This window comes from Falco punctatus (assembly GCF_963210335.1).
Source record: "Falco punctatus genome assembly, chromosome: 3".
In the NCBI taxonomy this organism is placed as follows: Eukaryota; Metazoa; Chordata; class Aves; order Falconiformes; family Falconidae; genus Falco; species Falco punctatus.
Genome location: NC_137582.1, coordinates 27,054,771 through 27,077,757, shown reverse-complemented (window position 1 = coordinate 27,077,757; position 22,987 = coordinate 27,054,771). Strand labels below are relative to the sequence as shown.

The window sequence follows — 22,987 nt, the reverse complement described above, 5'->3', positions numbered from 1 at the left end:
TTGTCATAGCACTGATATTTTCTTTGGGAATGTTGAAAAATACATAATAGGGCATTTGTCAGCTAAAAGCAAGTTTTTCAGCAAGAATTATTGATTTTAATTATGGTATGGTAGAATTTTTAACATATGACATAACCTATGTTTCATACTTGGAATGTATCCCAGTCTAACTCTCTTTGCAAAGTACTTCTCATCTGCTGCAGGTCCCCATGGCGGTGGTGGTGGGGAACCAGCCTCAGGCTCTCTCCCTGTCCTGCTTCCAGGAGGTTTCCCTGGTGTCTCCAAACAATCCTTATTAGCATCATGACTATGTATGACTCAGTATTTCAGCCCATCAGTAATCATAGTTCTGCACAAACGTGTCCTCAAGACAGCTACCTTTCCTATAAATCTCTCAGTTAAAATCAATTTTTTCCTGGTGCTGGCACATGATCTGTATTGTCCGTGCACTTGGAATAAATCTCAGGCTCTGGCTGTCTGACTTCAGCTGGAAAGCAGTTTTCCTCAAAGCCTCCTCACTCCCCTGTTTTCTGTCAGTCAAATGCCCTATTACCTGTGAAATCTTTCATGCTGCAACCTGTTGGCTGATCATAAAACTAATGTTTCCCCCAATTCTCATATGTTCACAGAGTGTTTTGTAGTTCCAAAGTGGCTTACCTCATCTTGAACACAATCTTTGCTTGATTGCAGGCAAGGAAATGGCTGATGAGCTGTTTTCTTCCTAACAAAGTACAAATGTTGATAAATGCTAATTGAAGTTGTGATTACTGAAGGATAATATACCAGAAGCCTGAATGTTGCTTTCAGTGGAAATGCAGAGGAAGTAAATATGCTGGAATAGAAACTCCTTTTCTTATAAATCAGATACTTTAACATTTAGTGTTGTTTTCCATAGTTCTCTTTATTAGATGTATGGTAAGAGTGCTTACCTGTAACATCTTTAATAATTAATTGCTCCCATCATTGTGCCAGGCTTATTTCAAAACTTAAAATGAATTGGTTTAAGAACCTGAAAAATTATATAACCACAGAAAAATTCTTCTGTTTTTCCCCTCTTCGCAGACAACTAGCAGTATTATCCTGTGCATGCTATGATCAATAAGAAACAGTTTTTCTTTTAGTTTTGCACTACACCAAGTCTCTCTGAAAGTGTCATATGGCTAATCCTCTGATTTTATTAGCCAATTTTGGGGTCAAAAAAATCTCTGAGAAGGTCAGAAGAAAAGCAGCATCCCATCTTTCCATATTTATCACTGGCAGCTTGTGGCACATGAAGGCATGGACCCCAAGTGAGATTCTTTACTGCATACAGAAGTGCTGGCTATACACAATCACTTCTCCACCCAATTTCTGCCTTGCAGTATGCTTACATGCAGCAAAGCACCTTCACAGCCAGCTCACACTCCACCAGACTGCTTACTCCCTCCATGCTCACCTGACAAGGTCTCTTCTTCCCTGATACTTAAGCTGTGGGAGGCTTTGGGCAGCCCCTCATTGCAGACAGGTGTGCACAGAACTGATTTGCAGGTGAGCTCCGAGAGCCAGATTTGGTGCTAGTGGCTTCCTCACTACATTTTAAGGCATAATCACTCTGCAGCCTGGCACCCAGACAACGAACAAAGCCTTTGCTCAGAAAGGGCCCTTACAGCATCTTACTTTTTTACTAGTGTTGTAACATTATTTTTAAACAAATAATTAACTTCTCCATATTTGAGTTATCTTCTTCCTTCTGACAAGAACTGTCATGAGCTGCAACTTCCAGTTGGTAGAATGTGTGCCACCTCTCTTTGCTTATTTCCATAAAGAATAATTTAATTGACTCCAGTAAGACAAACCAAATAAACTAAAATAGTAATAATAATAATAATAAAAATCCATTACAGAAACTATAATGGGCTGATGGGAGTCTTTCCCATCTCACTTTGTCATGATTCTTATTGTGGGTCCTTCCTAGGATAGCTCTGCTCATAATTGTCATCTCACTGTGCCCTTGGGTCTCCTGCAACTCAGGGTCCTGCAGAGGCAGAAACAGGAGCATCATTTTAATCGTGCTGCTGGCAAGTTCCCTTCTTGCAGGGGCACCTGAGAGCCTGCCTGCAGAGAAGGACTGGCACAGGGAGGGTCAAGGTTAACTTTTAGGGCCGTATATATGCTGATCACTCCCTTTCCTGTTCTAGCTTTTCTTTCTTCTTCTTACTAGAATGAAGGCACCGCTACACCTTTCCACATCTATGCAGAAGCATTAAACTCCAGCTTTTTGCCCTAATTAGCTAGAGGAACTGCTGAATAATGCATATTCTCAGTTCCTGAGAAGTGCAGGCTCAAACCTTCATTGGTTTTATACCTCTAGGGAGATGAACTATGCTGTTGATTGTTTAATGGCTAAAGAACTGTCAATATTTTTGTAGCTGATATAGGCTGTGGCTGTCTGGGAAGGTAGCTTGTCTTGTAAAGTTACAGGACAGATGGAAACCCGTAACACTATGTATTAATGTCTGATGAAATGCTAACTATTTTCATAACTCTGCAAACTTGTATGTGTTGAGGTTTGGTTTTTTTTTATAATGTTTTATGGGTTTCATTCTATGCCTTCCCCTTTGTTTTACCAGCTCTTCTTCCTCAAACCACTCTATTTCTATACTGGTTTTAGTATCATATACTCATTGTGCACAAGAACTAACTTTATTGCATCAACCACTTCCTCCCCCTTTTCTTTTAATTTAAAGAAGCCATTCTTTAGCTAACCATGTGAGAGTCAGAAAACAGAAGACCAAGAATTCAGTCTTTGGCCAGAAGTAGACAACACAAGGAAAGGCTTTGGAAAGAACTGTGTCAAGTATTGTCTTGTAAGCCTTAGGCTGCTTTATTTTTTTTAATGTTGGGTTTGTGTGTTTTTTTCTTTTTTTGTCAGAAGGAGCTTTCTTATTAGTCACTAACAAAACCCAAACATCCAAGACTTGAAAATAATACTTTATTGCAAGTTTCAATGAAGTTAGCAAAGTTAAACTCCTTCAAAGTAAGAGAGGTACAGATGGAAATGTCAGACCTATTTTATAGCAACATTGCCAGATGCTTTGATAGATCCATTATAAATTCTGCTTACATAATTCTAAGCAAAGATTGCTATCCAGTTGCTGTTCCTTGGCTACATTATTTCTTTCCTTATCTCACTGATTCTTTTCATAGCATACGGTAAGGAATTTATTAGTAATGTATCAGATTTCCTGGTAAGATACAGTCCAACAAATGCTGTTATTACATTTTTCTTTTTTTTTCCATATAACCTTTTTCCTTTATCACTTAAGCAGTCTCTTCTGTATGGTCACCTTCACTGGAGCAATGCTGACTTCAGTTATCTGGCATAGCATATATTATGGAAAAATTAGATTGGAATAGTTTGGTGTTTCATTACAGTGTAGCTGTCTGGAGCAAAACCTTTTTGTGGTGCATCATATTTGTTTTTCATTTCCTTAGAGTCATTTGAAAGTGCCAGTTTTTATGTCTGACGTATCTTTTGCTTTGGTGAAAAAGGTAATAGGGTATTGAGTGAACAATAGGATGAAAACACAAAGGAAAAAAAAAAGGAATGAAAAAGCAGTTATCAATGTATGAATAGCTTGGGGTTTACTTTAAGCTGACAAGAATGATCTGGAACCCACTTCTGGAAAATGTGCTTTGTGAGTATCCTCAGGTGTCCCCCAACTAAGCAGGAGCTTACATACACAGCTTCTTCAGCCTGAGAACTTGCCTTGCTCTCCCTAGCCCATGCCCATCATTATGGCTTGGTGGAGATTACTTCCCCTCTCAGATTTTCTGCAATAACCTCTTTTGCAATCTCCAGTTAGTCTACCAGTGTTAAAGTGATACCACTTATTTTAATTTTTTAAATAATGTACTTTTTCTAAGCAACATGATTTTGAATTGAGTTAAAGCAGGAATAGATGGGCAGCTGGGTACGTGACTCTTAAGGAGGGTCAAAATGCTTAGGCCAAGGACTCACATGAGTACAAAACAAGGTGCATGACTGCACCAGGGGAAGCAACAGCCTAAAAGTGTGTATCCATGAATCTGCCCAACAGCTCAGGCTATGGAGCGAAGGGCAGGAATCCCATAGGCAGCCATAACCCAGAAGAATTTATTTCCCAAAAAGGTTGTTCTTACAGACCCCTTAACCCAGGATCTCACAGAGGCTGCATCCTCCTTTTTAGTAGAGCTAGTTAGGCAGGTGCATCTCATTATGACTGTGAAACTGCAACCAGTACTCTTTTAAATGTTGATTTTATGTTTCATTTGAAATGCCTGTTCTCTCTGCAGTTGGAGGTAGCAGCTGTAGATGGCTGCATAATTTTTTGGGAGTGACATCTCCAACACAGAAGAGGTTATGAAACATAAACAAAGTAAAGCAACTTACAGCTGTGAAGAGAGGCATATCCAGCTTTCATTAAAAGAAGTATGTGACAATTCTGTGCCTTGGGCAGTTACTTAGTGATATCTGTTGGGCACTCAATCAAGACTCCATACAGAGCTATGAAGATCTCATTTTCCTGGGACCAAGTCAGGAACATCTATGTGGCCATCGATAATGATTATTCAGCTGAAAACTCCCTGCTAAACTGCTTTCCTGCAGGCTGTTAGGAACCTTCCCTGGCTCAGCTTGCAGGAATAGTTCTTTATAGCAAGCGTCAAATTAGTGTTTTCATACTGAGTCAACCACCACCTTTATATCATACAAAGATTGGCTTCCACTATCAGTATCAGATACAAGTTTCACCCAAGCTCAGCAGCGTTTGGATTGGGGTTTTCACTGGAACCCATCAGAAGTGAGCATCTGAAATCCTGATTCACTCTGAGAACCATTTACTCATAGCTGTTGTGTTGCTGGCTCCAGACAAACTGCTCATCCGGTGGAGCTCTGCTCACTGTGAGTAATCATCTACTGTCATTATTTCATTTCCTTAGATGTTTAGAAAAGAAAAAGTCATTGTCTTATTTTAATCTAGATTTCTGCTGTAGCAGTAAAACAGAAACAGTAATTAAAACCATGACTCAAAAACAAGAGCACAAATATTTACAAACTGTGATCTTTGTTTCTTTCCTGGCACTCTGGAAGCCAGCTGCAAGGAAGGACTATTAGTCGCTAGCTAATCTTCCTTAGGCAGAAGCAGGCAGAGCATAATATTGAGTGATTTCAATGCGACACGTTGTTCACAGCTCTGAACTTGCTTTGTTCTTGCAGCACACAGATTATGTCACAAAAGGAAGCAACCTTCAGTGTCCTAAAGACAAACCCAAAGAAATATGCATCCAGCTTGCATGTTACAATAGTTGAAGCACAGCGTTATCAAAACTGTGTTAATCACAGCATCGTTGTGCCAGAACAGTAGGATCTTGAGCAGTGACATTTTTAATACTTTTTATGTGCAAGGAAATTTTGCTAGTCACTCTGCAGGGAAGAAGAAAAATGGGAAAAGAGGTCAGAAATATACTAATTCTGAAACCATCCTCTCTTTTTTAGTGCAGACAGAGGGATCTGTACTGCACTGGCAGACAGAGCAGAAGGGAAAAACAGCCATCACCGTACTGTTGGTCAGAGTCATAAACTGTCGGTTCTTCCCATTTTACAGTGGCCAGTACCAGACATCATCAGCAGGGAGGTCCAGGAACCAGGCAGTCCTGGCAGCTGCTGTTAGCTAGAGAAAATATTCTCCCAACAGAGGCTTGTGCTGTAGTTTGTGACCCAGTGGCCTCGGCCACCCCCAGCCAGGAGGCATCCACCTTGGTCCAGAAAACAAGATTAACGGTGGTGCTGACACAACAGTTTGTGAGGGTGTGTTGTGAGTGGGTCACTAAAATATTCTGCTTTAAAAGAACTGCCAAAAAACCCCAGTGACACCAGCAGACCTGAGAAGTGCTGCTGGTTCCAGCATATGGGTTGGGAAAGACCAGCAGAGGCTCTTTATCAACATGTTGTATCGCTGAAGGGAGCTATGGCCTTGGGTAATTGAAATGTCAGGGCACTTTTCAGGCTGCAGGGTTGATTTCTGCATTGTCTGTATGTACTTTACAGCTTGATTTCATTCTCTAGGAGGGACGAGGACCACTGCCAGTTACTGCCACGACTTGACTCAAATTGGCAAGTATGGTAAAGGCTGTCCACAACTCCTTGTTCTTTAAAATGTAAAAGGTGGGAAAATTATCCACCCCGATGACCACAAACTACTTACTCTCTCATACATACCCCAGGGGGATGCAAAAATTCCTTCCTTCCCCTCTCCTCTTTGGGTCCAGGTCTTTAGCTAAACACTGCTGACCTAGCCAGCATTTGGGTTATTATGAATGAACTTTCAGTGTCAGAACTGGCTGGTCATGGAAGAAAGGTCCTGTTGCACACTCACACTGCCTGTAATGGTGCTGGGGGAGCTTTTTTTCTTACTGGAGCCCCAAAGGGATTATGAAGTGCTGCAAAATTTCCAGGGCCAAGAGATAAAACCTGTGCTTATAAACTGTTTTATTTCACCATATAAAAAATGACTAGGAGACAGACAGCATCCCAGGTGAGGACAATAGTGCCTTCTCTAGACTGCATGCAGAGTTGAAGAAAGTGATTAGCAATGAACTCTTGGTGGATGTTCAATGAACTCTTGGTGGATGTTGAGAAAGACTTAGGTCTCTTCAGAGATCTTGGAAGATCTCCATGGGATATGGCACAGGACAGAACAAGGGCCCAGGAAAGCTGGTTGATATTACAAAAATCACCTACTCCAAGCTCAAGAATTATCCTTCACAACTAAATCAAGCAAAGGCTGCAGGAGGACAGCACAGATGAGCAAGGAGCTCCTGACAAAACTCAAACGTTAGAAAAGAAGCATGGAGGAGGTGGAAGCAGCAAAAAGGGGCCCAGGAGTAACAGGGACACCGTCTGATGGTACAGGGATGGGGACAGGAAAGCCAAAGCCCACCTGGAGCTGAATCAGGTGAGGCAGGTGAAGGGCAGCACAAAGGGCTTCTACAAGGTCTATCAGCAGCAAAAGAAAGACCCGGGGAGATGTGAGTCCACTGCTGAGTGCAGTGGGGGTGCTGGTGACAAAGGACATGGAAAAGCCCAAAGCAGTCAAGGTCACCTTCATTTCTGCCTTTGCAAGGAAGGCTGGCCTTTGGGAATCCCAAGGCTCTGAGACCAGAGGGCAAGTCTGGAGTCTTGGTGGAGGAGGATCAGGTCAGGAAACACTTAAAGAAAGGAAGTCCATGGGACCTGATGGGAGGCACCCACAGGTGCGGAGGGGGCTGACTGATGCTACTGTGAGGCCACTCTTGACCGTCTTTGAAAGGTCATGGCATGTGGGAGAGGTTCCTGAGGCCTGCGAAGAAGCAAATGCTTCTCCCATCTTCAAGAGGGGCAGGGAAGAGGATCCAGGGAACTAGAGTTTGGTGAGCCTCACCTTTGTCCCTGGGAAGAGGATGGAGCAACTAATCCTGGAAACATTTCAGTGAGTATTCAACATGGATTTACAAAGGCTAAGTCATGGTTACCCAACCTGATAGCTTACAATGAGGTGACTGGCTTGGTGGATGAGGGGAGAGTAGTGGACGCTGTTTATCTCAACTTCAGAAAGGCTTTCGACACTGTGTCCTGTGTCATCCTCAGAGACAAGCTGAAGTATGGGTTAGATAAATGGACCATGAGGTGGACTGAAAACTGGCTGAACTGGCAGGCTCAGGAGGTCTTGATCGGCAGCACAAAGTTCAGCTGGACAAAGTCCACTAGTGGTGTATCCCAGGGGATACTGGGGCCAATACTGTTTCAGATCTTCATTTATGACCTGGAAGGAGTACACCCTTAGCAAGCCTGCAGCTGATACAAACCTAGGAGGTTATGCTGCCATTCGGAGTGGCCTCAGAGGCTGGAGAAATGGACCGAGAAGAATCTCATCTGTCACAGAATCACAGAATCACAGAATGGTTGAGGTTTGAAAGGAACTCGAGGTCATCTGGTGCAAACTCACACCCACTCAAGCAGGGTCACCCAGACTATGCCCAGATGGTCCAGAATCACCATTCTGTGATACTGTAAACATCTGCTATATACTGCTATTAAGGCTGAGACGCTGGGCTTAATGGAGACTTGGTCTGACTTAATATGCACTTACCTGTATCACTTTACAAAATTCTCCCTGATATAATACTATGAAGGATATGTTCTGCTAAAAGATCATTTCATTCATTTATCCCATAATGAACAGAGACTTGCTCCAGTTACAGATGGTCCACTGTATCTAATTATACCCTTACGTTATGCATAATTTAGATGCTATGAACGTTGTGCTATGTTCATCTTGCTGCCTGCCAGCTTTTGGGACTTGTTCAGTAGCTGCTTTTGAAACAGCGACGGTATGGCTGCTCTGTGGAGGAGAAACCTGGTCTTACAGTGAGCCATTGAGACCTGCTACTTCAGTGCTATCAGTACCTGCTGGAGAACCAGCTGTCTGGAAAATTACATGCAGGGACATTTCAACCAAGGGCAAATAGATCGTGCACATGCCATCACTTAAAGTAGTTGATGATTGGGCTGGACTCTGCAAAGAGACCAAGGACAGAGCTGAGCCTGGTGTACAGCCCTGGATCTCGGAGTCTAAATGAGAGTCAATATCCAATTTACAAGTCCTTAGGTGTAGTAGGTAGCACCTCTGCAAAGGTCCTAACTACCTTTGACACTTCTGAGAAAAGCAATGGATACATTTTATTCCAAGAATGGATCTGGAAGTTTAAACATAAACAGTAAAACCATAATCACAAATTACTTCTGAAAACATCTGTAAGAGACAGTGTATGGAGGATTTTATTGGAAATGTATCATGGGTGCTTAGCAGATTGTGTGTAAGGCTCCTCTTACTCTTTCTGTTGCTGCTGTCCTTGTAAAGCAGTGTGTCAGCCTTTGATTTCCTTTAAAGTAAATCTGTAGCCCCCCTTATCAGATGGCCCTAATGACAACTGAATGAGAGGAATGACTGGTTCAGTGGATCAGTTCAATAATTGGTAGGATCTGTGTGACCTGTTCCATGTGGAGAGTATGGGTGTCCAGAATTATCTTCTTTCCCTACACACAAATATGCATACAAACTGTAGTGCCTGCAGAAACCAATAGTTTATTTAAAGTAAAATTTTAAGCGCCAAAGTTAAAGCAAAATAAGATTTTTACGTATTTCCAGAAAGTTGTAGGAAGTGTATCTTACTTGGCTACTGAATGAATCGGAGGTTGTTAAAAGTCTCTGCTGTGTCTTGTGTTCCCATATCACTGTGATAATGAAATATCTCCCAGATTTTCAACTCTTTTTAAGTTTGAACACAAATTAACACTTCTCACCATTTTTTTGTTAGTACCATGAGCAATAAGCAAATGCATTTGCCACATCCAATAAATGAACATTTCATTTCTCTGCAGGAAAACTACTGTCTTGCAAAAATGAGAGTTTATATATCTGCTTTTTCAAGTTACAAAAGCTGTAGGGTATTTTAGACACCAACATAAATCCCTAAGTTATTCTGCAGTCCTTTATGCAGACAAACTCCAGGAAGACATACTGATTTCACTCTTTCTTTAGGACCTCAAAGCTACTACAGTAATAATATTTTGTTGTGGATTTTTTTTAGTACTGGGGTAGAATGTTTTACTTTTGATAAGTGTGTAATATTCACTTATCTAGAGCAAATGTAGAATATGAACATGGCACAAGTACATGGTACTGTGGCAGTAGAGATCAGAGGCAAGTTTAAACGGATTTGACATCTCAGTCTTGACTGATTAAGAATAAACTAATTTAGATTGGAAGGGACTTCTGGAAGCCACCTAGTTCAATTCCCTGCTCCAAGCAGGTCCAGCTAGATCATGCTGCTCTGTTGTACTGGGATCTCATCACTGGACACAGCACTCTACATGTGGCCTTACCAGTGCTGAGATGAGGGGAAGAATCACTTCACTGGCTTGTGGGCAAGACTCTGGTGATCAGCTCAGGGTGCCATTGGCCGCCCTTGCTGCAAGGGCACATTGCTGGCTTATTTTCAACTTGTTTTCCACAAAGAGATCAGATCGTTTTTAGCAAATCTGCTTCCCAACCAGTCAGCTCCAGCCTGTACTGGTGCCTGGGGCTGTTCCTCCCCAGGGGCAGGACTTGGCATTTTTCTGATTTTTTTTTTTTCATGACATTCTTGTCAATCCATTTCTCCAGCCTGTCAAAATCCCTCTGAATAGCAACTTTACCCTTCTGAACATCAATTACCTCTATTAACCAAGGACTTGTATATAATTTGAGTGCCTTTGCTGGATATTTAAGGTGGGTACCATTCTAAGGGCTATATTCTGAGATTGTCTACAGAAATACTAACACAAAACTCAGTAGGAACTTGTAAAAATAATTAGAAAGTCAAAGGTATATGGGCACTGAATTGCTGCTAGTTTCAACGGGAAGCACCAAAATAGCTTAGGTGTTCTAGACCTAAGATATTATTCAACATAAAATTAAGACTTTGAAATCTGGGCCCAGAACTCATTTGCTGATATCTATTACTCTGCCAGAAAAAAGGTGGGAAGTGGCACTTGCAAATTATATACTATTTTGGTCTTGTGCATAAGTTACTTCCTCATAAATCTTTGTCAAACCCAGAATAATTTCAAAATTGTAGTGTGCCTGACTCACTGAGGGAGGGCAGGGGAAATGAGTTACTTATGTGAAATTTTTTATTGTTGCCCATCTCGGTTCCTCACCAAAATCAAGAGACACAGAGCACTGTGAAGATCCTTCATGAGCTTTACAGAAGGGCCTGTAAGTAATGCTTTAGGGTTAATACCATGGAAATATGGATACTAATTATGAACTGAGTTAGGTGTTTTAAGGTGAAAGGACTTGCTTTAAGTTACTTGTTGCCGTCTTACTAACTGGAGGGTCTATTCCTAAAGTTTGTGAAACAATTTATTCCTAAGCTTTCCCAAAACTATTTATACTGATCTTACATGTAGAAAGGACTATGTAACTTCTCATGTTCCCTTCCATCCCTCATACTGGAATCTTCTCTGTCTTGTGGAGCTGTTTTTGTCAATAAGGAAACTACCATCTGGGTTTCCCAAACTCTGCCTCCATTCCTGCCTGCGCTTTAAGGGAAAGATAAGTCTGTGTGTCTGCTGCATCAGAGCTTCCAGATGTAACACAGCCTATAGCAGTATATGTGATAAAATTTGTTTTCTTGTTCCTTGTGCCTTCCATAGCTATTTTCTACAGCTGCCCATGACACATTTTCTGTGTCCCTCTCTGAGTGCCCAGCTCAGTCAAATCCCTGTGCTTGCAATGGAGAAACATAGGGAGAAGCTCATCTCGTGTAGCTTTGGATAGCTCTGCCTAAGTAATATGAATTCTTTTCATAGTCAAGATAGAGAAAGAGCTCTGTTAAGGTGTGACCCATCTTATGCGAGGGCAGACTTCTAAAACAGGTCTGAGGTATGGCGTTGGGTAACTGCCTTTTTCTCCTCATTGATGTAAAGACAGGTAGCTCAGGTGTGGACATTACAGAATTACAGAATAAAAGAATGGTTTCAGTTGGAAGGGACCTTTAAAGATCATCTAGTCCAACCATCAGAACTGTAGACATCTGATATTAGATGACATTTAACCAATTTGTGGCATCCTAAAGACCTGATTATGTCTTGCTGTATTCAGAATTTCCTGAGACCTGTACTTTAAATACATGAAAAAAAAAAGATATCTTGATCACTTTTAATTTTGTTTGGTTTTGCATGTGTATAAATTGTTGGTTTATTTGCATTGCAGTGTTATTTATTTCAAGTTCCTATGTGCACATATTTGGTGAGATATTTTAGTCCTTGCCTGTGTTTATTGTGTTTAGTACCATTTACTCTCCTTCTCCCTGCAGCAAAAAGCAAATAATCTGAACACAAGAAATGACAGGGGTACCAATGACGCCCTGGGGATAGTTACAGTAACGTTGCCGGATTTTTGATTGGGCTTTTATTTCTTTGCTGGATGCCCTGCATTGACCACAGGAAATAACATGGGGCTCCCTCCTGTATTTTTGCCTTTTACTAAACCATAGTTCAGCACTGTATTTTTTGATGGTATCCAAAAAAGGGAAGTCATTCTCTTACATTTCAGCGTAACTGATCCAGGCTAGGAGAGAATGCTGCTGAAACTGCCAAAAAAGGAAATATTTGTTTTTATGTTCTTATTGTGTGCTTTCTCTTCCTTAATTCCTGTATAAATCCAAACAGGATTTATGAGGCAAAGATCAGTGTATAGCTGAAGCTTTAGTATCAGTGGGATACAAGTTTCCCATTTAACCTAATGCCTTTCTTATTGTGACTTTATTTTTACGTATGAGGATCCTGTGCGCTGTGCAGGGCGAAGGGCCTGCCGAAGTGCCGTGCTCCTCCTGAGACCAGCTGGAACGGTGCTGTGCAGGGGAAAGTCACATCAGAATTTGTGTGAGGGCGCAAAACCTGTGTGGTACTAGACAGTTCTAACTCAATGGGACTTGTAGTCCCCAGACTGTCTGAGTTAGGTCTGTGTCAAAATAGAAAGTAGACTTAAAGATCTGGCTCTGTTCATCATGTTACGCCAAATCATCTACAACTCTATTAAAAAAGCTAATTTTTCAGTAATCCACATTTTTTATCTCACTATATATTTTCTGGCAACATCTGCTTCTTCCGTTATATTAAGAACTGGCAAAGAGTTTGCACAGGTGGCTAATCCATATCAATATCCAATGTAGGCCTGCTGATCAACTCTAATCAAGCAGTAACCTGGGTAGAGAAGGTTTCAGAAATAGTGCCTGCAAGTATAAGGAGTTTCAACCTATTGCAGTTGGACTAGATGATCATTGTAGGTCCATTCCAACTGAACTATTCCACTCTATTCTGTTCTAGTCTAGTCTAGTTTAGTCTAAGTCTAGTCTAAACTGGCAAGCCATCATCAGTTATGGGGTGAGCAAGGGACTAGGATGGGACCAAACTGGTAGTGAAGATGGCCATATCTTCTTGGACAATGCATATAGAGGAATTTCCATAGCAGGCAGGGAAGCAATCATGCATGGTGTGAACAGGTACTGCATAAAAATGACATAGCTCTAGCCCAGGTGTCATGGCTGAGCTGGAAAGACATTTTCTAAGGACGCTTGAAGCTATGTCATTACCCTCCACTTACTTAAAAAATGAGGCAAATATCTGAAATATCACAAGCAGGATCTTAAAAGCTCTTTAAAAGTTTCCTCTTTTTATTTTAAAATGAAAACAGAAAAATATCTTTTAATTATATTGCATTCATTTCAGTACATTGCAAGCCTTAAGAAGTATGGCCCAAACTTCTTGCTGGAGAGGCTTCTTTTGAGAATTTGTTGTTATAATTACTCCTGCTAGCATGCCATATGGTAGATGAATATCACACTTCCAGATCCGAGTATTTCCCAGAGAGGGAAACTAAGGCATAGAGAGGTTCTCCTTGGACCCTACAGAAATATCAAGTTCAAAGGCAGAGCTAAAGCACAAGAGTTCACAGCTCCCCTCTGTGGCATACATCAGGAGAGACTATGGTGGAAAGAAATTGGCACTGAAGAGAAAGAAAGAGCAAGCAACTGCTTTCCAAGAATATTTTTTTCCTGATGCTACATAAATAATCGTAGCAGCCCCCACATTAGGTCATGTTACAGGACAGAAGAAAAAATGCTTTGCTTCAGACTGCAATGGAAATGAAAGTTTTGTTCTTGTCAGAGTCCTGTTAGAATTTGTTAGAACCTAACAGCTTCAGGAGAGCTATAGTGATTTATGTTTTCAAGAGGAATCATTCCAGAATGCTCTCAAGGTTTACTATTTCTTTAAGCACTGAATTAGCCTCTTTAGTCAAGCCAAGGATTTATTTCTACCTCTGAGCCAGAGTGTTATTTTCCCTTCCCAAGCATTCACAGCTGTTTAAGTGCCTGCTGATACAAGAACTTTCATCCTCCACATTTATTTTTTTTTTAGGTTTAGCATGCTTTGTGTGACTCTCCTGTGCTGAATATCTATGTTTGTTGCTGATATCTTATGGGGGAAAACCGAGGTGTCAGACAAGCCACAGAGATGCACGCTGTGAGTCTGACTGACCCTGGCAGTGGCTGAGCTCAGAGATGGGCTCTGCGGGGAATGGGAATGCTGCCTTCTCAGTCTTCAGTGATCATGCAGAGACACCTGAGCATCTGTGCCACAGGCTCCAAAATTCAGTGGCTCCTTGTGATGCCTTTCCTGCCTTAAAACTCTGGGTTCATGCAGGTTAGGGGCAAGACTGCCATGTATGTGCCGAGTACTGCAGTGATCTCATGCAAAGCTTTGAATCTGCCCAGCAAAGGAGACTTTTTGATTATTTTCAAGTTCTGTCTATATTGTGAAAGTCTCCAGCCTCCTGGTCCAGAAGTATGGCTTTTGTTAATTCTAAGGCTTCGTTCTTGACTCTCTCTAACTCTTAGGTGCAGTCATGCCAAACTCCCAGTCACGTATTGCAGCCATTTACCAAATGTTTATAAACATTAACAGGACCGCACCATACCCATACACACAAACACACAAAACCATGTAGAAACTGTGCTTGATAACAGCTGTGAAATCAGCACTGCAAAATGCAACTCAAAAGGTGTTGTTTTCTCACATGGCTGTTTTTGCATAATATTACATAAATTCTAGCTTTTTTGCATTTGATTTTTTATGGCTTCTTAAATCAAGAAGAGAACTCCAGATCTATTCACTGTACGGGGCAATTTTTTCTTACATCTACAAAGAAGATGCAGCAGCACATACTGTTTAAGGATCCAATCTAGGAAGTTCAGGATTCACTGGCAGGGTTTGCTGGCTGTTAGATCTGGTTCTGCTTGACTCCAGAATTATGAACAACTCGTTTGTATTTACGTTTCCTAAAAATACCTCATTAATTTCTTGTTCCGTAGGAAGAGGGCAAAGCAGACTGCCCACCTAAGCAGAGGACAGCTATGCTCATGGCAAAGCTGGAGTCTGGTGGCTTGCGTGCTACCTCTCCTCCCCATTTTGCTTGCACTTTCCCAAACGCATGGAAACTTCTACATACTTTGGGGACATTAATTAACTAATTTCACTCCTGTGAAGGAGCCACTAATTGCCGTTACACTCTGTTTACAGCTGACTTCACTGAGGCCCTGGAGGGAAGCAATTTTCCCAGCCTTCCCAAGCAGAGTGGTGTGCCAGGGACTGAGCCCACCCTGACAGCTATTGCCCACCATTAATGCCTGCTGAAGCAGTTGAGCATTGAAAACCCTGGGCATCTTCCAGGATAGTCCTCAGCACTAGAAAAGATCAGACCCAAGTGAAGCCAAGGAAAAGCAGCACACTGAGCACAGCAGTCCAAGAAGGTCCCAGCTGGGATCTGATGTCTGCTCCAATCACCCTCAGCTCCTGTTGCATCCAAAGCCAATAATGGCATAACTAATAATTAATTACAATGAGAGGAAGGGGAAAATGGAGCAGTGAATGTTAGCAGAATTCATAAAGTTAAATGCCAGTAAAATACAGTATGTGTACAAAATAATAGTTTAGTTCCTGACTACCTGCTGTGTTCAAGCTAAACAAAAGACAAAGTAATATCTTCAGGATTTTTTGTGCAAACAGCTCTTCCCTATTTAAGATAAAATTGCAACAGTTTATTTTATTTAATTAGTATCTTATTTGTTCTAGTACATTAAAAGGCTAATATGCATATAAATTGCTCTTACATCTTTGGACAAATTGCATTATAGATATTATATTGCAAAGGAAGGAGGAAAGATGTGAGCACTGAACTCTCTCCCATAAAACTGAATTGAATTTCTCAGAAATACTCTAATTTACAGTATGGGCATGCTGGTAGGCAGAGGAGATAGTGACAAGTACAAGCAATGAGGGTTAAAGGTGTATACGGACCAATTTGTAGCTGTGCTATCCCAGGAGATATCCAAAGAAGGAATGATGCCTCTGAGACACACTTTCTTCCCACTGTGCTGACCTACCTCCAGCTGAAAAAGGAGAGTTTCATTCCTCATCCCTGGGCAACGCACACATCCTGCTCTAACCCTTCCTCCCTCCCTGGCTGCTGCTCTGGCTGTTCCCTGCAGGTTGAGCTGTATTCCCCTGCATTGAGGTACTGATGGGAAATTTCCATGCTCCTCTCTTTTCCTTTCCTGGTGCCCCTGTAAAGCAAAGCTAACATCCGTGGGGAAGCACTGGGTGCTACACTAGGCTTGCATCCCTCATACATATACACACACATTTAGGTACATATGAACCACTGTGTCTATATGGGAAATAAGAAATCAAGTGTACAAAGAGTAAAAGGACAAAAATACTTTGAAAAGATACAGAATACCTTTTGGAGTCATCTCTTCCATGTTTAAATATGTGATACTGGGGATGAAGATTAGGGTTTCACGTGGGGTGGTTCAGCCCCCCTGTGAGTCAGACCTGCATTTTTTGCAACATGAAGTATTGACCAGCCAGTTAAAAGCTCATCATTGTCATTAGTGTGGCCCTGTAACTAACAGTATTTTTGTTTTCCTTTCCTTTTAGTTTGAGCCATCACAGTGTCAGTGACAACCAGAAGAGAATGCAAACATTTGTCTCAATAGCCCAGAATGCATGGGAAATTTTTATATCCAAAAGGAAGCCTGGGTGGAATTATCAGGCGCAGCTTTTTGCAGTTTGCTCTGCAGTTGGCTTCCTCTCCAGCTTTCTTTTATTCCTTGGCATGCACTTCTCCCTGGAACACCCTTTGGGTCCCTTACTGATTTCTGGATTCATTTGGATCTTGCTTTCTATCATGCTTTTCTGTTTCAAGCACTTGCGCTGCTTTAGTGTCCTCTTCCTTCTTTCTTGTGGACTGAAAAATGGCAGAAATGCTCTTCTTACTGCTGGAACAGGTGTTGTGGTGGCTGGCAACATCCAAAACATTTTTCATAACCTAAAGGTTCTGGCAGACAGTATAACCTGTCATTTGGAGTATGAGCAATTTGCTTTGATAGAATATTATGTTGAGGCAGTAAAATGGATTTATGAGGTGGCCAAGCTTCACACTGAACTACTTAAAAGTATAGTGTCGCTAAGGCATGAATTCACACCATCTTATTCAATTTCAGATGATGCATTAAAACAAGAGCTAAATGACACAAAGCAAGAAATCCAGAAAGTTACTAACCAGATAACTTTTATGCTGACTATACTTCCCTATATAGGCCAGAAAGTACTGCCTATAGTGGGGATTTTTCTAGCTTCTTTTGGAACTGGTCTCTTTATCAAAAAATTTGTGGGTTCTCACAGTGCCAGATTTAAGAATACTTATATCACAAAACAGTTCATTGCATTTGATGAACACCAAAAGCAACAGCAAAGACCCTGTCTTCTGCCACTTAACAAAAAAGAAAGAAAAGATTATGTGACAATTCCATCTTTCTGCCTCACAAGGAAGGACAGAAAAAAAATGCAGGTTTTTTTTCTCCCTATAATTATTCATTTTTGCATCTGGCTTCTGTTTGCTGCAGTAGATTATTTGTTTTATTGGTTAATTATTTCTGTGAATAAACATCTCCAAGAAGTACCAGATCTAGAGATTCGACTCAACCTCTTTCAGCAAGTAAGTACTTATCAGTACTGTATATTTCTTAGCTTAGTGTTGAAAAATTTCCCTTCATCTTCAGCTGCTGCAGGAGCAGACATAGAGCCAATGAGCCATCGGTTCTTTTGTGGCATTATCATTCGTTTAAAAAAGGCCTGTTGCCTTTACAGATACTTATGGTTGGAATCAGACAGTTCTCTGCACTTTCCAAAGTGTCATCATATTTCTAGATAATGGTAACTATAGGAAGAAGAAGGGATTTGCATTCCTCCACTTATATATGTGGAGAAGACTAGAGCTTAAAATTGAGAACTCACAGTGCTGACATTTGTGAAGCACACTTTTATAGTCAAATGCTACTGTGACACTGAGGAGCTCATCATTTAAAAAAGCATGGCTGCATGCACATGAAATAATAACACGTTACCGAAATCTCAAGGTTCTTCCAGCAAAAGCAGCAGTGGCATAAAGAACCATAGAATAATTAGGTTGGAAGGGACATCCAGAGGCCATCTAGACCAGTTTCATGTTCAAAACAGGGCCAGCTTCAGAGGCAGATCAGGGTCTCATCTGTGAGTGTTGCTAAAGTCGGAGATTTCACCACTGGAGTGTGTGACCCATGTAATGCTGTGCAGGCACAGGAAAGCTGCACAGTTTGATAGCTTACAAGATCAGGATTAAAACATTTCCCAAAAGCATATAACCCTTTGTTACTTTCAGGATAAGAAGATTTCAGAGGGATGCTTGATTGTTAGTACAACGTGTTATACATGCTCTTTCTTCTGTCAGTTTTTTTCTTACTCAGCATTTTCTATTACTTCTTCTTAGAGCTCACAATAATGAGAATTCATTCCCATTTCTCCCCATCTCCAAAAAATTCATCTAGCCAACCATCATGGAACACAACCCTAAGCAACCTGGTGTAGCCTCAGCTATTCTCTGTGTACTGCTCTGTGTGGGTTTACCTGTGTTTCTGCCCTTCATACCTTGAGGACAGCCCTTTACCATGGCTTGCCTTGGGTGTGACCCAAGTCAGGGCAAAGAATGAGCTTAGACCCACCATCTGTGGACAGAGAGCCTCAGCTTGACCCTGTCTGGCTGATTCATGGGTCCTGTATTATGAATTTTCTCTTTTTATGTGCAGTGTTCACTCCTGAGGAAAGCTGGTTGACTCTCTCAAAACATAACATTACGCCATCATCAGATTGTTTCTAGTTTCCTAAGGAAGGCTATCACGTTAAAATGTAAAATTAATCTCAACAGATTTGTCATAACAAGCCTCAGGGCTGCTGATCTCAGGGAGCCTAGAAAGCTGGCTGCAGGAGCAGGACAGATTCAGTGACTTCTTGAGATGTTTATTCTTGTATGAACAGTGAAGTTCTTCATGCACTTTTACTCTTGTTTCATACTGAGTTCCTAATGCAGTTTTTCCTTGCTTACACATTGGTTCACTTTAGGGATAAAATGTACTGAGATAGATTGGAACAGGATAATGTCAAGGAAAAGCTAACAGGCTGAAAATGGGCATCATGCTTTGGGTACCCAGTTCTTCCCAATGACCATCTAACAGAAGTGCCTGGCCTTTGCAGGGTGGTTAAAGAGCCACAAGGAAGAGCTACATATCCCCCTGACAGTCATAAAAGAGGTCTGGGTCATTCAGTGTCCCTACAGCATTCCTTCACAGAGCAGAAAGTTGCCTGCAAGTATGAAATACTGGTCCCAGCAGCATGTCTAACCTAGTCCTTCTCATTCAGCATTTCAGTCCACAAGCAGTGCAGATATCAACTCATCTAAGCAAGGACGCCTATTAGAGAAGGAGAGGTGGCTTTATTTGTGTTACAACCTCATGGTCAGAGCATCTGCCTAGGTGGGTGTGGAAGCACTGCTGATCATGTACTGAGCCACAACCAAAGGGGCGGACACACTATTTCACTCTGAAGGAAGGACCCGCCAACAGAGGATCTGAGCAGGTTCAAGGGAGTGGGAATATATTAAACCGTTATAGCCAGATTAGCTGAATACTTGTCTATCAATCAGAGCCACTGAGAAGGTAAGTTCTAAATAGTTCAAACTGTGCTATGGTCTTCCCAGAGAAATGGTGAAAATGTAGCCTGAAACATTTATAAACAGCCAATGACCATATTGTTATGAGCATAGCATATATAGGCACTGGATGGACTAGCTGATTTATGGTCCTTTGTAAATTTGAATGTCCAATGGGAGGAATATTAAGAAAGGAGGGAATCAGTACTATAATAACTCTTTTCCTCCCCTTTTTTTTGTGCAGAGGAATGAGAACAGCCTTTTCCCTGGTATGAGAAAGCTTATTGCAAAGACAGATCCTTTCAAGATCTCTTTGTTTAAGCATGACTGCGTCCCTCGGCCAGAGCTTAACCTGTCCACGACATGGATCCAGGTTGGAGTCATCATCTTCTTCTTAATAATTTTTGGATTATTCTCTGGCCTCTTGACCCAACTTAAAATACTCGTGTCAACTTCATTTTATCCTGACATTGAGATGAAACGTATACATTATTTGCATGCAAAGTTACTCAAGAAGAGAGCAAACCTACAAGAGAAAACTGGGAAGAACATGTCTGCTAGTACGGTAAGCCATCAGCTCTAGGGGAAAAAAAGTCTCCCTTTCTCAGGGTGGTAACCAGACCCAGGAAATACTTAAATACTTACTAATTTCAGTTATGTGCTAATAGTGGTTCCCCAGTGCTTTCCTGCACAGGGACCAGGGACACATTGCCTGTTGGTGAGACTACATCACATAATTGTTTTGTTCTGTCCTTTAGCACACTTGCATCAGACATGACATAGGTACACCGAAATTACTATGTGCTGGCAAGAAAATACTCCTCAGACTTAGAGCTCTACAGAGAAGAAACTTTTTTCTTCATGAACATATGCAAAGCACCTCCAGCACAAAGAGTATTCCTGCAATCTAGGCAGCGAGTGTTGGGTATAAGCTGCTTCTTAATGTTGAGAGAGATGTTCAGTTATTTGCCAAATGGAAGGTGATATATTTCTGTTTTAAAATACAGTGGGAGTGCAACTGGAAATACCATTAGGAAACAGAACCTTCTGTCCGCAAAAACTTGTGCCCTGTATATATATGTATATATACACTAATGGAAATAACAAATACGTGTGCATATATTTATGGCAAATCCAGACAGATAGCTGCAGACACATATTGTTTGGTTTGGGCTTTTTAATAGCCTTCAATACTTACTATACAGGATGTCAGTGTCTGGTTTCTAGCTTAGTAATACTATGATCATGGCATCATATTTCTGTCTTTTCAGGTCAACTTTTGGTTTCCAATACTCAAGGCAAGAGATGCAGTAAGGAAGAAAGAAAGGAGTGTGGCAAACGACAACATGGTGTGAAAGACACCAAGTGAATGTTTGTATAAGGCTGGGATGCTCTAGCTCCGCAGGGGCCTGTGTTTTGCACCCATCTTTGCAATGGAATTTCAATTTTAAAATGTAAAAAAAATGGGATCAAAATTTAATCATCAGTATTTTGGAAAAGTGTGGAAAAGAAGCCATGAGAGATAATGTGCTATCCACCACAGAGATCTCAGAGTTGCACTAATACTCATTTTTCATCTTGGGGTATGCGTTGTCCGATACTGTAGAAATCCATGGAGAGTCTGTTCTTCTGTGTAAAAGCAATCAAACAGTTTGGAGCTTTTAGGACTACAGCACAAACCTCTTTGGGCTGAGGTAACAGAGGACATAATAACATGTGGTATAACTACATGACAGCAGCAGGTTTGTCTTCTTCACACTGGCCAGGCACTGAAGATAGAAGACACAGCTGAGTCTGTCCATTGGCTTCTGGGCTGGCCAAGAATCTAACTAGAGGCCTTAGATGTTTCTAGGTGTTTCTGTCTATTTCTCAGCCCTCAACTGCCCCAAAACCTTCAGCCTGGTTCTTTCCCAACCCTAGCTTCATATACTTGCTCCTGCCTCTGTAGCTGTCTTCTGCAGGGCCAGTGCTCTATATGCCCTGTCAATCTTCTAGCTCATGTGAACTCTCCCTCCCACCTTACTTCTCCACTTACTTTTGCTGATTTCTCTCTCATAGATTTCTAATCCTAGTCTCCCACTCGAAATTCCTCACTTGGTCTTAGTCTCCCACTTTCACTTATCCATAGACTATATCACTAGTGCAGATTGTCCCGTGATCATGAGAGGTAATGTAGCATGTGCTGAAGTCAGAATGCTCACGAGAGCTAGAATACAGAGGAATCAGGTGCTGTGGGTGCAGACAAGCTTGTTTTGAGGTATAGGGACATATGAGCAGAGGTTGACAATGTTTTGAATCTTGCAGTCTGAGGCAGCTTGCACAAGTGGCAAAAATGGGCTCAATTACATTGCTAAAGCCACCATTGACTTCAATGAAACAAAACTAAGTCGATACTGAGTGCTTCATGTATTCAACTAACATCAGTGATGTGACCTTCATATGACTCAAGAACAAATGCTAAAAGCATAAAGACATAGGAATGGCTTGACTGGCATGGCACTGGAGATTAATGTAGAGCTAAAAATCCACCCAACAGGCAGTGTACTCTTGATTTTCAGCAACAGGCAATTTCTTTCTTTAGCATACATAACAGCAAACTCTGTTCTGTTCCTCTGTAACACATGCACGGTCCCAGGACAGCCATTGATTGATGTATCTGTTATTTGGATGAATAAAGACCTACTTAAATCTTTGCATAGCAAATGTCAGAAGTTATTTTCCACTTGAAACACTGAAAAACACCAAGTCTTTTTTTTGTTGGGTCTTCCAAACAATGCCTCACTCTCCATGGACACAGGTGGTTCAGGTTGCTGATGTGCCAACAATCTGTCTCTAGAAAATGAGGTGCTAGATTAAAGCCATGCATTATTGAAGGTTGTGCTGAATAGTCTGAGTGGCCTATGTCCTCTTTTGCTAGAGTGGGACAGCCCTGGGTAGTAGCAGAATGTTGTTTATACATCCCAGGTACTACTGTCAAGGACCAGCAGCAAGAAGCATTCTGGTGAAAAAGAAGTAACATGAAGGCTACTCTAAATTCGTTTTCACAAAACAGACTAGCTGTCTGGCTACTATTGACAAGAAGATATATTTGTTCACTCTTGTTGTCATTGCAGAGGAAAGAGAAAGAGTTAAACGTCAGCAAGAGCTGAGCATTTTTGGCTGAGTTCTGACAAGTTCATTGCTGGTAGGAGTTGGGCGTGCTACTTTCAGCCCCAAAGGACAGGCTGGTGAGAAGCCCTGATCTACTGATTACAACACCCAAAGACTGGGACAGCTCTGATTGATAGCACTATCACAAA

General features: G+C 41.4%; 1 protein-coding gene across 1 annotated transcript; it reads left to right on the top strand.

Annotated features, from left to right (window-relative positions):
- The first annotated feature begins 5,376 nt into the window (after nucleotides 1-5,376).
- Nucleotides 5,377-22,382, top strand: DCSTAMP (dendrocyte expressed seven transmembrane protein). Its single transcript, XM_080378022.1, has 4 exons — nucleotides 5,377-10,817; nucleotides 16,604-17,663; nucleotides 19,933-20,253; nucleotides 20,960-22,382. The coding sequence occupies exons 2-4, from the start codon at nucleotides 16,641-16,643 to the stop codon at nucleotides 21,041-21,043; spliced, it is 1,428 nt and encodes a 475-aa protein (XP_080234148.1). The 5' UTR covers nucleotides 5,377-10,817; nucleotides 16,604-16,640; the 3' UTR covers nucleotides 21,044-22,382.
- Nucleotides 22,383-22,987: the final 605 nt, after the last annotated feature.